The sequence below is a fragment of the Heptranchias perlo genome, chromosome 18 (genome assembly GCF_035084215.1).
Source record: "Heptranchias perlo isolate sHepPer1 chromosome 18, sHepPer1.hap1, whole genome shotgun sequence".
In the NCBI taxonomy this organism is placed as follows: Eukaryota; Metazoa; Chordata; class Chondrichthyes; order Hexanchiformes; family Hexanchidae; genus Heptranchias; species Heptranchias perlo.
In genome coordinates this window covers 24,013,755-24,028,949 of record NC_090342.1, presented here as the reverse complement: position 1 = coordinate 24,028,949, position 15,195 = coordinate 24,013,755, and the positions used below count along the sequence as shown (strand labels likewise).

At 42.0% G+C, this 15,195-nt stretch overlaps 1 protein-coding gene across 1 annotated transcript in view; it reads left to right on the top strand.

The window, feature by feature from the left end:
• Positions 1-15,195, top strand: part of cftr (CF transmembrane conductance regulator) — a 117,641-nt gene that overhangs the window by 85,358 nt on the left and 17,088 nt on the right. The window contains exons 16-18 of the mRNA XM_067999536.1: positions 3,043-3,080; positions 11,230-11,495; positions 14,360-14,439. Coding sequence (XP_067855637.1) covers positions 3,043-3,080; positions 11,230-11,495; positions 14,360-14,439 — 384 coding nt within the window. The remainder of the gene's footprint in view (positions 1-3,042; positions 3,081-11,229; positions 11,496-14,359; positions 14,440-15,195) is intronic.

The following is a 15,195-nucleotide window of genomic DNA, read 5'->3' as shown; positions in this document are numbered from 1 at the left end:
AATGCCAGCAAGATACCAACATCAAATTGACCAGAGTAGAATAAGTGCGACTCACTAGTTTGTTCCGTTCTGGAGTCATAACCAGGAACATGCCAGAAGTCAAGTGACCACTCAAGTGAAATTAGCCCTCTAATAAATGGGGCTAATTTCAATTTAATCAGGTGTTTGAAGGCAGTCATGCTAGCTTTGTAGGCAAGTGCCACATTTTGCCCCCCATCTGGTGCAAAACGTGTCCCAATACAGTCACAGGTGCCTGCCTGTATTATGCCAATGGCTTAAACCTGGAAGTTCCAGTGGGGTCATGCTCTCATCTCACTTGTGGGGCACGATTTTCCCACTCCATCATGTTATGGTGGTGGAGCAGGATGGTGGATTTTTGGCCCTGTGATCTTTAGAAGTGAATAGGGTTGAAAATCAAGCAGGTTCTACCATGGGTGGGTGGTCTGCTCTGCCAGTTTACCATCCAGGTAACAAAGTTAAAAATGACCCCAGTGCCTTTGACTTCTCCTAACTTTTTTCCCTCTTTTTATTTGAGTTCCCCAGCCCCTTGTAAGATGCCTTGGGATGTTTTGGTACATGAAAGTTTGTTGTTGATGTTGAATGCACATGAGATACCCTCTCAAAAAAAGATAAGATAAGCGAGTCAACCTGCAATGTCTTCATACACTTCCCAGCAGCTGTTAGGGGCAACAATGGCAGAACCCCATTAAGCAGCTTTCCTGGTTTCATTAGTGGCAGCTGTTGTATTAGACTGGGCTACTTCAAATACGGACAGAAGATAACAAGCAAAATATCATCTTTTATACGTACCCCATCAATTAAAGAAGATTTTTGACTGCTGGAAATGTAGGCAACAATGATAACCGTGCCCATTCTTAGATTAATTTTACAATTAAAATTTAAGTGATTTTGTTTCTTGGGCTAACAAAGCAAATAAAAAAAATTGTATTCACTTCCGATTATCTTGTAGTATCAGAGAACAGTGAAACATTGCATCTCTGTCACTTTTAATTACTGAATTACATGACACAAATACTGTACTCTGGGATCAATGTATAAAATGAAAAGTTCCCAGCAATCAACGAGTGTGTAAAATTTTTTTTTAAAGTCTTGTTCTAAAATAATATTACAGGAAATCCCTCTGTAAAAGCAATGTGCCAGTAAATTGGTTTTGAAGTATTATATTCTGGGAAGAACTGGTCTGGGACTGAGCGTGCAATTGGTTGTTTTACAAAGATTGTTAACAATAGATCATGCTCTCGGCCTTAAGAATTCGGACAGATCAGTTCAACTAAGAACACGGTTATAATAGTTCATCATTCGATTGCGTGCACGGGGCCACTGGTGATATTATTTGTGAGGAACAGCACAGTGAGAATGACGAGAAATGAAGGGAATCATTCTCTCAGGATTGTCTGCTCCACTCAGATAATAAGAACCATTTTTCAAAGGCCGAAGTCTCATCTCAGTCATTACTATTATTATACCTATTAATGCTTGGATTGACTCATTGGTTCACTACTGTCATGCCTTTAGCGGTTACTATCTGTACGCCACTTTGCACTTGGTGCCAAAGACCCATTCATTTCAATGGGGCAGAAATTGCTTCCAAAATAACGGTGAGCTCAACAGTGCTTATCATTGTTAGTGGCGAAATGGAGGAACAAGTTCCGGCGTTCGCACAAGCGCAGTGAAACTCGGAAATCCGGAACTTGCTCCTACTGGTTCGCTGGCGTTATGACAGCTTCGAATTAAAGGGATATCGCACGCTACAATCAAAGAAATCATTGAAAAAGCGCCAACTTGCTCATCTGCCCAGCTGGAAAGTAACTAATATACCAAGTCTAAACTAAGTTTTAACAGCGCTGTAAATTTAATGACTGCCAAACAACTAAAAATTAACTTTTAGAAATGTGGAGTCTCATTACTCCTTATTTTAATAGTTTTTGGTCATTAAAAAAAGTTTTTAAAATTAAAAAATGAAATTTTTTTTACTTTTCCCCTCTGTCTCTTTTATTTAATTCAATTACTTATTACCCTCTTTTTCTCGCTGTCTATAACTATTTTTACAATGATTTTAATGTTGTACCTTTCACTACCTGATTTTCACGTTCTAAGCCTGCAGATACAGTTTTGCAGCTTGTCAAAAATGCTCCAATCTGATTGTCGCGGGGAGAGAGTGATCCTCTCACTTCTCCAAGGGTCCTAGCTTCACTTGAACTGATGCTGGGCTCTTCTCCGCTTCCTATTCAAGGAAATGCCTGATGTAAAGTTAGTGGGTTAGTATAAATCTAAGGAGCGAAGAGCAGTTTTGGTTTACCACTCTGAGCAATTTCTGCCCCATTATTAGCACGAGTTCGAACCAAGAGGCCCGAGGATGAATGGAAATTGGTCCTCGGGCCTCATCAGCATAATCAGCTTGCGCTGGTGGAGCCTCCACACGCAGCTTGCCCGAAAGAAGACATCAATGTCGGGCTGCCTGCTTTGCCGGCAGCAGCCCTCAGGTGAGCCCCAGGGGGAGAGTGTTTGGTGTGGGCTACAGGGGATGGGGGCAATTGTGACTCCTATGGTATCAGGGGAGCACTCCTACTTCTCCGGCTACACAGTAATGTTTATTATTAACTTTCTACCTACCTAGCGGAGGCCGCTGAAGAATCCCGAGCGGGTCAGGCCCTGCACCTGCCCCACTCATCGGCAACAAATTTCTTGAAGGGATCCTCAACAGGCATTAGGCCTCTAATTCACATAGGGGTGTAGTAGTTGGATGGTCTGTGCAGATTGCAATGCACACCAATTTCTACCCTGATGTGTGCAAATTTATTGATTTTTAAAACAAAACATAATATTTTTCCTATACTATGAATGTACAAGGGTGCATTTTTATTGGTAATTGCTATTACACAAAAGTAGTGCAAAATACATGTATTCAACATGAGGCAAAAGAATTTATTTCCTTGTGACTTAGAAAGAAAGGTTTCAGTGTTCTCTGATATAATGTGATGAAATTTTAATGTCACCATCTCCTTCATTGTTTCTCTGAAGGTGGCTGCCTCTTTGGTTGGACTTTGGGTAATCAGACGGTAAGTAGATATGTGCTTCCAACTTGGGGAATATAATCCTATCTATATATTGTTTAGTGTTCTCATGTTCTCAGTGCATGACTCAGAAGCAATATAGGCCAGACTACTAACAGAAACTTAAACAGGTCTTTTGCCAGATTGATTGACTAATACAATAGCATGTACTGTTAGAAACTATTTCCACAGACTATTCTTTTATATTTTACATGAGCTACTAGTAATCATTAATGCAAACCTTTGCTCTAAAATAGAAACATGACCAGTTTGTATGAGTCATCTGTTTCAAAGTGCATTTTCAGAAAGTGCAGCTGTAGTCTCATATCTTGAGAAATTTAAATAAATTAAACATTTCATACATTGCTAATATAGTTTGTTATGCCAGTGATATTCTCCAATCTGTACAAGTTCCAGATTTTCTTGTTACTGTTTTCATAAAAAACTTCTATTTTAAAACAGCTTTATGCAGCATAACACACCCAAGTTCAACAGGAAAAAAATCACATCTGGTTTATTGTTCACTTTTTAATGTTCCAGTCAATTTGTATGATAACCTACTCTAATGGGTTTGCTTCTTGTTTCTAAGCACCTTTTAGCAATGAACACTTACTTCAGTTATTCTCAATCATTTACAATAGTCACAATTGCCGCCTCCAGTTTTGGCTCTTTTTAAACCGGTTCATGTTTTCTAAGTTCTCCTGCATTGCTTTAGCTTAACTGTTCTCATACATGCCCTTTTGAAGTCACTACATTCCTGATTGCTGCTCTATCTTTTCATAAATAAATTATTGGAAAAATATGGAAAGATACATGCTCTCACAGACATTGAATTATTAAATGATAAATATTGTGTTGTTTTTAACATCTTGAGCTGTTCCCTCAAGTGTACAATTTTTAATAAACAATGTCCATCAGATAGATTGAGATGAGTGGCACTTCAAAAGCTAAAAGCTTTTTTAAACATAATTTTTAAATGCGAAAGATTCAGGAGAAAAAGTTTGAGTCTGACCTTTTAAAAGCTAGATTCTATTGACATCCAGTGGTCATTACACACGACATGTACAGAAACAATTAATAAAAAGGGTTCATGTTAGTGGAGGCAAAGGCTTTCTGAGCCCTTTTCTTTTAATTGAGTTGGCATTTGACTTTTGGCACAATGTTGTAAACTTAGTGCAGTCCAGCAAGTGACTTAAAATGATTTCTCTTTTTTTAAGCTGACATTGATGTTGATTGTGAAAGTGGCCCCCTGTAATCTCAGAAACAGATCAATTAAACATAAAATAAATATATAAGATATTGCACTACTGGCAGTGTGTTCCTAGACCTCACAAGCTGTGAATGAATTATGAAGGTTTCTCTCATGAGTGAAAGAACAAGAACAATTTGTTCTGTGAGGATTATTGAGTTGAAATTTAAAATGGTTCCGGAACACAGACCCTTTTAAATGCTCTGCTGCATCATCCTCGAAATGTGTCTCGTAAGATGCCCTTGACTTGGCCCTTTTATGGTGAATTATTTCCTATACATAAAGCAGTCTTTTTATTTAAAAAAAAATCACATTGAGGTTAAAGATATAAAAGGACAAAAACGGCAAATGCTGGAAATACACTTCAGATCCATCAGTATGTGAAAACAGATAGGTTAACATTTCAGGCAGAGACCCTTTGTCAGAAGTTCTGACTCGGGGGCCCTGATGTCACATAAATCTGTGTGATCAGGGTCTTCGGGAGACGTATGAGTGTAGAGAAATTACGCTGGACCTTTGCACACATTGTGAATTATGCAAATGAATGGTGCAGACTGCTCCCACCAGAAATAGGTGGGACCTTCATTATAACATGCTAATATGGCAAGAGTGTCTTCATTTAGATGTTAATATAATTTTCTGGCCTTTACACCAGAAATAAGCTACGTAATTTCACCTGTATCAATTGAGTATCTAGAGATGCTAGGCGACACCTTTTAATACAAAGTTATTTGTTAGCTTAACGTCGGTGGTAGGCAAGATAATGGAATCTTTACTCAAAGATGTAATAGAAAAAAAAAATAAAACATTTAGAAAACAAAAATATATAATAAACAGTCAGCACAGATTTCAAAAGGGAAGGTCATGCTTGACCAACCTTATTGAATTCTTATTTCGAAGTATCTGAAAGAGTAGACAAGGGTAATGCAGTAGATGGCGGTACAGTGATATACAGTCAGGAGGGAGTGGCCCTGGGAGTCCTCAACATTGACTCTGGACCCCATGAAATCTCATGGCATCAGGTCAAACATGGGCAAGGAAACCTCCTGCTGATTACCACCTACCGTCCTCCCTCAGCTGATGAATCAGTCCTCCTCCATGTTGAACACCACTTGGAGGAAGCACTGAGGGTAGCAAGGGCACAAAATGTACTCTGGGTGGGGGACTTCAATGTCCATCACCAAGAGTGGCTCGGTAGCACCACTACTGACCGAGCTGGCCGAGTCCTGAAGGACATAGCTGCTAGACTGGGCCTGCGGCAGGTGGTGAGCGAACCAACACGAGGGAAAAACTTACTTGACCTCGTCCTCACCAATCTACCTGTCGCAAATGCATCTGTCCATGACAGTATTGGTAGGAGTGACCACCGCACAGTCCTCGTGGAGATGAAATCCCGTCTTCGCACTGAGGACACCATCCAACGTGTTGTGTGGCACTACCACCGTGCTAAATGGGATAGATTCAGAACAGATCTAGCAGCTCAAAACTGGGCATCCATGAGGCGCTGTGGGCCATCAGCAGCAGCAGAATTGTATTCCAGCACAATCTGTAACCTCATGGCCCGGCATATTCCTCACTCTACCATTACCAACAAGCCAGGGGATCAACCCTGGTTCAATGAGGAGTGTAGAAGAGCATGCCAAGAGCAGCACCAGGCGTACCTAAAAATGAGGTGCCAACCTGGTGGAGCTACAACTCAGGACTACATGCATGCTAAACAGCGGAAGCAACATGCTATAGACAGAGCTAAGCGATTCCACAACCAACGGATCAGATCAAAGCTCTGCAGTCCTGCCACATCCAGTCGTGAATGGTGGTGGACAATTAAACAACTAACGGGAGGAGGAGGCTCTGCAAACATCCCCATTCTCAATGATGGCGGAGTCCAGCACGTGAGTGCAAAAGACAAGGCTAAAGCGTTTGCAACCATCTTCAGCCAGAAGTGCCGAGTGGACAATCCATCTCAGCCTCCTCCCGATATCCCCACCATCACGGAAGCCAGTCTTCGGCCAATTCGATTCACTCCACGTGATATCAAGAAACGGCTGAGTGCACTGTATACAGCAAAGGCTATGGGCCCCGACAACATCCCAGCTGTAGTGCTGAAGACTTGTGCTCCAGAACTAGCTGCGCCTCTAGCCAAGCTGTTCCAGTACAGCTACAACACTGGCATCCACCCGACAATGTGGAAAATTGCCCAGGTATGTCCTGTCCACAAAAAGCAGGACAAATCCAATCCGGCCAATTACCGCCCCATCAGTCTACTCTCAATCATCAGCAAAGTGATGGAAGGTGTCGTCGACAGTGCTATCAAGCGGCACTTACTCACCAATAACCTGCTCACCGATGCTCAGTTTGGGTTCCGCCAGGACCACTCGGCTCCAGACCTCATTACAGCCTTGGTCCAAACATGGACAAAAGAGCTGAATTCCAGAGGTGAGGTGAGAGTGACTGCCCTTGACATCAAGGCAGCATTTGACCGAGTGTGGCACCAAGGAGCCCTAGTAAAATTGAAGTCAATGGGAATCAGGGGGAAAACTCTCCAGTGGCTGGAGTCATACCTGGCACAAAGGAAGATGGTAGTGGTTGTTGGAGGCCAGTCATCTCAGCCCCAGGGCATTGCTGCAGGAGTTCCTCAGGGCAGTGTCCTTGGCCCAACCATCTTCAGCTGCTTCATCAATGACCTTCCCTCCATCATAAGGTCAGAAATGGGGATGTTCGCTGATGACTGCACAATGTTCAGTTCCATTCGCAACCCCTCAGATAATGAAGCAGTCCGAGCCTGCATGCAGCAAGACCTGAACAACATCCAGGCTTGGGCTGATAAGTGGCAAGTAACATTCGCGCCAGATAAGTGCCAGGCAATGACCATCTCCAACAAGAGAGAGTCTAACCACCTCCCCTTGACATTCAACGGCATTACCATCGCCGAATCCCCCACCATCAACATCCTGGGGGTCACCATTGACCAGAAACTTAACTGGACCAGCCATATAAATACTGTGGCTACGAGAGCAGGTCAGAGGCTGGGTATTCTGCGGCGAGTGACTCACCTCCTGACTCCCCAAAGCCTTTCCACTATCTACAAGGCACAAGTCAGGAGTGTGATGGAATACTCTCCACTTGCCTGGATGAGTGCAGCTCCAACAACACTCAAGAAGCTCGACACCATCCAAGATAAAGCAGCCCGCTTGATTGGCACCCCATCCACCACCCTAAACATTCACTCCCTTCACCACCGGCGCACTGTGGCTGCAGTGTGCACCATCCACAGGATGCACTGCAGCAATTCGCCAAGGCTTCTTCGACAGCACCTCCCAAACCCGCGACCTCTACCACCTAGAAGGACAAGGGCAGCAGGCGCATGGGAACAACACCACCTGCACGTTCCCCTCCAAGTCACACACCATCCCGACTTGGAAATATATCGCCGTTCCTTCATTGTCGCTGGGTCAAAATCCTGGAACTCCCTTCCTAACAGCATTGTGGGAGAACCGTCACCACACGGACTGCAGCGGTTCAAGAAGGCGGCTCACCACCACCTTCTCGAGGGCAATTAGGGATGGGCAATAAATGCCGGCCTTGCCAGTGACGCCCACATCCCGTGAACGAATAAAAAAAAAAGATGTAACATATTACGATTTTCAAAAGGCCTTCAATAAGATATCGCATTGTAGACTCATGACTACGGTCAGAATATGTGGAGTCAGGGGACAAGTAGCAGAATGGATAGCAAGCTGGCTACAAAAACAGAAAACACAGAGTAGGGGTTAAGGGTAGCTATTCAGACTGGCAAAAGGTGGGAAGTGGTGTTCCACAGAGATTGGTGCTGGGACTACTGTTGTTCACAATTTACATTAACGATTTAATCGGAAGTACAATTTCAAAATTTGCGGACAACACCAAATTGGTAGGCATAGTTAATAGTGAGGAAGGATGTGACAAATTACAAGACATTAATAAATTTGCAGAATAGGCGTGTAATTGGCAAATGAATTTCAATACAGATAATTATGAGGTGGTGCATTTTGGTAGGAAGAATAAGGAGGCCACATACTGCTTGGATAATATGAGTCTAAATGGGGTAGAGAAGCAAAGGGATCTAGGGGTACAGATACACAAATCATCAAACGTAGCGATGCAGATTAATAAGGCCATAAAAAAGCAAACCAAGCACTGGGGTTCATTGCTAGAGGGTTAGAATCAAAAAGCAGAGACGTTATGTTAAACTTGTATAGAATCTTGGTTAGACCACACTTGGAGTATTGTGCACAGTTCTGGTTTCCATATTATAAAAAGGATAGAGAGGCAAAGGAGAAAAGATTCACAAGGATGATACCAGAACTGAGAGGATATACTTATCAGGAAAGGCTGAACAGACTGGGGCTCTTTTCTCTAGGAAAGAGAAGGTTATGGGGTGACCTGATAGAGGTCTTTAAGATTATAAAAGGGTTTGATAGGGTAGACGTAGAGAAAATGTTTCCTCTTGTGGGAGAGGTCATGAATATAAGGTAGTCACTAATAAACCCAATAGGGAATTCAGGAGAAAATTCTTTACTCAAATAGTAGTAAGAATGTGGAACTCGCTACCACAAGGAGTAGTTGAATAGCACAGATGCATTCAAGGGGAAGCTAGATGAGCTTATGTGGGAGAAAGGAATAGAAGGGTATGCTGATAAGGTTAGATGAAAAGGGGTGAGAGGAGTCTTGTGTGGCACATAAATGATGGCATAGACCAGTTGGGCCGTATGGCCTGTTTTTGTGCAGTAGACTCTATGGGCCCGATATTAGGAGGGAGGCGGGTTGGCAGTGGGGGGCGTGTGGGTAACGTGCTCAGTGAAATCGGTGAGTTTGGCACGTGATCGTAAGTAAGTTGATGCCACTTACCTTGGCTTCCGGGTTTCGTGCAGGAAAGCTGCACAGCGGGCAGACTGCGCACCCGCATCATAGGCTGTCAGCTGGAGGAGCCCTATTTAAAGGGGCAGTCCACCACTGACTGATGCTGTAGAAAATAGGCAAAATTACAGCATAGAGCAGCCCAGGGGGAAGGCTGCTCCCAGGTTTAATGATGCCTCACTCCAGGTCTTAATGGATAGGGTGAGGAGGAGGGAGATCTTCCACCCGGCGGACGGGAGGAAGTGGCCTGCCTCTGCCATCACAAAGGCCTGGCTCGAGGTCGCAGAGGAGGTCACCTGCACCACCAACGTATCACGCACCTGGATACAGTGCAGGAGGCGCTTCAATGACCTAACCAGGTCAGCCGAAGTGAGTACTCTTATTCATTCCCCTACACTCCGTCTGCCAAATCACTGCCCCCACCGCACATCTCCTTCTACACTGCCAACACTACTCTATCACATCACTCCTCACACCCACTGAACCCTCATCCTCATCTTACCTGCACTTCCTCACCTCCCCAGTACTCATCCCACCACTACTACTCAACCCAATCCTCATACAATCTCATGGTTCTGTCTCATACTCACCCTCTCGTGCATCTCTTTCACCGTCAGCTTCACCCAACCTGCCACTACGTGTGCTGCAGCCACAGGGCATGCATCACTTATGTGTAGTAGGAAGCGTAAGGCAAACGTGTTGTGATCATGAAGGGGATGCACAAAGGTGTTTGAGGGTTTGTCATGGTTTTTACTTCTATTTGATTTCTGATCAACTCACATTACATATTATATTGTCACCACTACTGCCACGTCTTGGCCATTCTTGACTGGCTTGTGCAATAAGGCCCTTTCATGAGGTTCTCCATGAACGCCCTTGATGCCACCCATTGGATCACCCTACAGTGGGTGTATGTGTAGTTGCACGACTACTTTGTGCAGGTGCCTGTTGCACAGCATTGTGCTGTGTAGCTCAATGTGGCGGAAGTGGATGGCGTGCCCGGCAAGGCTGGTGATGTTGCTCGGCCTCCAATGGAGTGCTGAATGCAGCTATGGAACCCCCCCCCCCCCCATCCCATCCTGACGGTGTGAGTGTGAGGGGGGTCCGCAAAGTAGGTAAATGTGTTTGGACAGCGGAATTTAGGGTATGATGTAATAATTTTGAGTGTGGAGACAACGGTGTGGCAGGCAAAACTTTGTCTGAGGTGACAGAGTGCCCTGCTGCAATGAATGAGGTATTCCCCACAACTGTCAAGGAATCCTCTGCATCTCCCAATGGCTGCTGACTGAAACACGTCTGCTACAACAGGGAGTGTTTCCCACAGCATGGGAAACACGCTGAGGAGAGTCCAAAATCACATCCCTGCTAAAATCTCTTCCCAATGAGGTCTGTCGATGACCTCAAGTACCTCCCTAACTATCTAAACTCTCATCCCGCCGGCTTAATTGCCGGTGGGAGTCCCGCATGTGGGGGGCTGCACGCGCACCGATTCGCGTCAATGGGGAACCCAGAAGTGGGCGGGTTGGAGCTGGGCTCTGGACCCGCTCCGGGATTCCCCAATTTTAGGAGCTCCCCCGCCACGAACGCACCCGCTCGGCCATCCTAAAATTGACCCCTATGTAACTCTATTTAAAGGGTCAGCCTGGAAGTTATTATTAAAGTGAGCAAATTAACTTTTTTTGGTTAAGCCTAAGAGATGTTTTCTTTAGAAAAGATAACATGAAGATATTTGAAAGAAATTCAAAGTGCAATATTGCTATTCGACTGGTAGAGGGAATAGTTTTGCCTTCAGATCTGATCAGACTCAAATTCAGATTCAGTGGCAGTGACTAGATTTAGGTTGAATCAATCAAAATTAATTCACCATTCTTGGGCTGTTCTCTCATCACTATTTCAAACTGGATACAGCAAAAAGCTGCTAGGTACAAAGGGAGTTATTCATATTTAACAATCTATCAAGCAAGAAAAAACGCATCTTTCTTAGATATTGTTTATATTTGATTGTTTCAGAATATCAGATGAGACTGGCACACAAAGCAATGATTCCTCAACAGACCTCTCCCAGCTTTCTGTATTTTCTAAATTTATTACCAATGGCAGCCATTATTATATATTTTACATCTACGTGGGACTTGCAGACAGCTTCCTTGCACTTGGTGTTATTCGAGGTCTGCCTCTAGTCCACACCCTTGTTACTGTCTCCAAGGACCTGCATAAACGAATGCTGCACTCAGTTCTCCAAGCGCCTATGACTGCATTCAACAAAATGAAAGCAGGTAGTTATTTTATGTAACAACTCATGGTTAAAAGCATAATTTCAATTTTTGGAGGTAAGGTTTGGATTTTATTTCTATCAGAATTTTGTTCAATGAAGTATGAAAATGAAGAGAGGTACTCCTTCTAAGAGAGCTAATAGATATCCATAGAAGTCTGACCTTCATACATGTGCTGTACTGTGCTAAAAGAAGAATACCAGGCTAGCCCTTAATGTGTTTGGTAGCATGTTATTTTCATCAAAGTGAGTGTCATTGTTTTAGTGTGCTGTTTTACCTGGTATAAACACATACATCAATGATATTTAAATTAATTCACTTTATCATACCGAATCATGCTGGATTTTAAGGAAAAGTTCAGTGGGATCTACTACACAGAAATTTCAAATTATCTTTACTTTTTGTAGTATTTTTATAGTAGCTTTTAAATGAAGCAAGAATTGTCAAAAGTTGCTTTGCTGCCAAATTTTAAGATGGTATCAATTAAATCCTTTGCTGTTGTTCCTCTCTAGTTTTCATACTGGCACAATAAGTTTGACTCTGCTGGATCATTTGCAAATAGTTTCAAAAATAATAAAATGACGTCAAAGGAAATTTGTGCCAGCAGAACAGGTTTAAAAATTGGGCTGTGTACCCTGTAACCAGTTAACTTGGCAATACATTTAAGAAACTGAGTACTGTATTTGATTTGATGGTTTGAATTTTGATTATTAGTTAGCTTTAGCCATGCTATGTGTTCTATTTTACCACATAACTCTTCTGATGTCTAGAGGGCAGAACCTAAGATAAAGGACAGGTAAATGAAATATAAAATTTATAGCCAACTTAAGCTGTTACAAGGCAAAGGTGTCACACTGATTTGCAAGATTGCCTTTTATTTTTGTGATCTGGAATTAAACTGAAGAGAAGTTAAAGTTGAAAGCTGTAGCAGTTTAAATCATTCTGGAGTGAAAGTGCACTCAAAATCAGAATGCATAAATCTACATTTAACAGAAAGCACATTATCGAGTGGCAATGTGGGGGACCTCTGCACTACATATGACGTGTGTCTTATCTGACTTGGGTGAATTTGCTACTATAGTTGAATCTGACAGGCACAGGCCATAAAATTCAGTGATAAGCAGCACCTTTCTACAGGTTTTTATGACTTTGGTGGGGGGAGTGTGACTTACGCAGTAGTGTGAGCAATCTTTTGCTGCCTGGCTGCCCATTGTAAAAGTCACAGATAGAAGCATTGCAGCTGCACAGCCAGGATAATGTTAAAGCAGAAATCCTAAAACTTTGAAGTTAAATTCCCAAAACAGTACATTTAATAATTTATTGAGTAACTCAATCCTAAAAGCTTGAACATTTTACACAAAATGGTAACATTTATATGTTACTGTTAATTCTAGGTGAAATAGTTTTGGGTTGGCTTTTGATTTAAAACTGTACTGAGCAAAGGAAGATAAAAAATTGGGGAATATTTTATCTTTCGATCAACAATTTTCTATAATAGAAATAAATGGGAAATGGTTTTATACAAAGGATTATATGTAGATCAAATTTTCCTTCCTGTAGGGAAGTACTTAACTTCTGGTCAACTTTCCCCCTAAAGCACAGTTAACACCGTGAAAGATATGAGCATGAATCCATATCTGCTTATCACCTGCTTCTATATGGTACCTTTCTTAGATGGCCCAGCTCAGTTCAACAACTCATACGATGCATATTCTCCAATCTGTGGTCCAGTTGAGCGAAGCATGGACCAGAAACCTCTCCTCACAAAATGTATCCTCACGTTCCAACAGTTTGAAATCATCTCTCACAGTACTGGAACCTTCCAGTAGAGAAACCAGGACATTAGTGATGCATTTGGGGAGGCATCTATTAAGTGATTTATCATTGTTTTATATTTAGTTGTCCAGCTATTATTTTATATCAGGAAAAGTTCTTAGAGGCCAACATAGCAAAATACAACAGATTATACCTACATTAAAATAGTTTGTTGACCATACAATCTGAACCATTTAGGTGCATACTATAGTTTTTTCTTTAAAGACAGATATTTTTTCTTTGTATTTCTTTCATATAAAGCCTAAAGTAAAGAGGAGTTATGCATTCGTCACCCTAGGAAAGCAGAACACCAAATCAACCATACTCATTGGTAATACTGAACTAAATGTTGTGAAATGGTTCACTTATCTGGATAGTATGTTGTCAAATGATGTACTTTCACCTCTGAGTCAGAAGGTTGTGGATTCAAGCCCCACTCCAGACGTTAGCACATAATCTAGGTTGATACATTAGTGCTGTATTTTAAATGAAACATTACACTGCCATCCTGTCTGCCTGCACAGGCGGACGTAAAAGATCCTTTGGCACTATTTGAAAAAGAGCAGGAAACCCTCACAATGTTCTGAGCAACATTTCTCCCTTAACTAAACAACACCATAAATAGATGATCTACTCATTCATTCATTTGCTGTTTGCGAAACCTTGCTCTGCACAAATCGGCTACTGTGTTTGCCAACATAACAATGACTGCACTTCAGAGATGCTGGGGCACCAGCTTAGCATCTGTACAAAGTGTAAAATAAACTTTCCACTAGTGCAGCTGTAATGCCAACACATTAAAAGTGGATCCATAAATATTTTAGATGCAATGGAGGGATTGGTGTTGATACTTCTCCCCTTGGGCAAGATAGTTTTCTTGTCCTCTCAAGTGCCTATTGTTCTTTGATGGATGTGTGCATAGCCATAGTATTTAAAATTACCAGAATAAAATAGAAACGTTCAGTTAATTTCAGGACAACATAATGATAATTATTTCTTGTTTATTAAAGATGGTTGTTTCAGATATTCTTAATATTTTTTTTAATTTGCAGGCAGAATTCTAAATCGATTCATTAAAGATACGGCCATAATAGATGACATGCTGCCACTCACTGTCTTTGACTTTGTGCAGGTCAGAGAATTTAAGATGAACTTCTTTCCAATTTCTCATTAATTTCTATGTGCAAAATTGGTTTTATATCTAGAACATGTGTGCAGTTCTGGGTACGGTAGTTTGTGTGGTTATTTTATTGGACTGGTAATCCAGAGGCCTGGACTAATAATCCAGAGAATGTGAGTTCAAATCCCACCATGGCAATTTGAGAATTTGAATTCAGTTTTAAAAATCTGGAATAAAAAGGTATCAATAAAAGTGACCACAAAGCTGTCAGATTGTCGTTAAAACCCAACTGCGCCAATAATATCTTTTAGGGAAGGAAACCTGCCGTCCTTATCTGGTCTGGCCTATATGTGACTTCAGTCCTACTTCAATGTGGTTGACTCTTAACTGCCCTCTGAAGTGGCCTAGCAAGCCAGTGAGTTGTATTAAACCTCTACAAAGAATAACAAGAATCACCACATGGACTGCAGCAGTTCAAGAAGGCAGCCCACTACCACCTTCTCAGGGCAACTAACGTTGTGCAATAAGTGTGGGCCTCGCCAGTGACACTCATATCCCGAGAATGATTAAAACAATAATTCTTAAGAACTTGTATGCAATCTGATTCTGTGGTTACACATCATTGTGTTTAAGGTTAAAGTCTAAACATATTTTAATCCCTTTGCAGAGCCATTCTGTAAAGCTAACCTTGAAAATAGTGGGAAGGACTACTTTTAAAATTTTTGTTGCAGTTTTTTTTCCCCTTCCCTCTTTAAGAATGTGTGGACA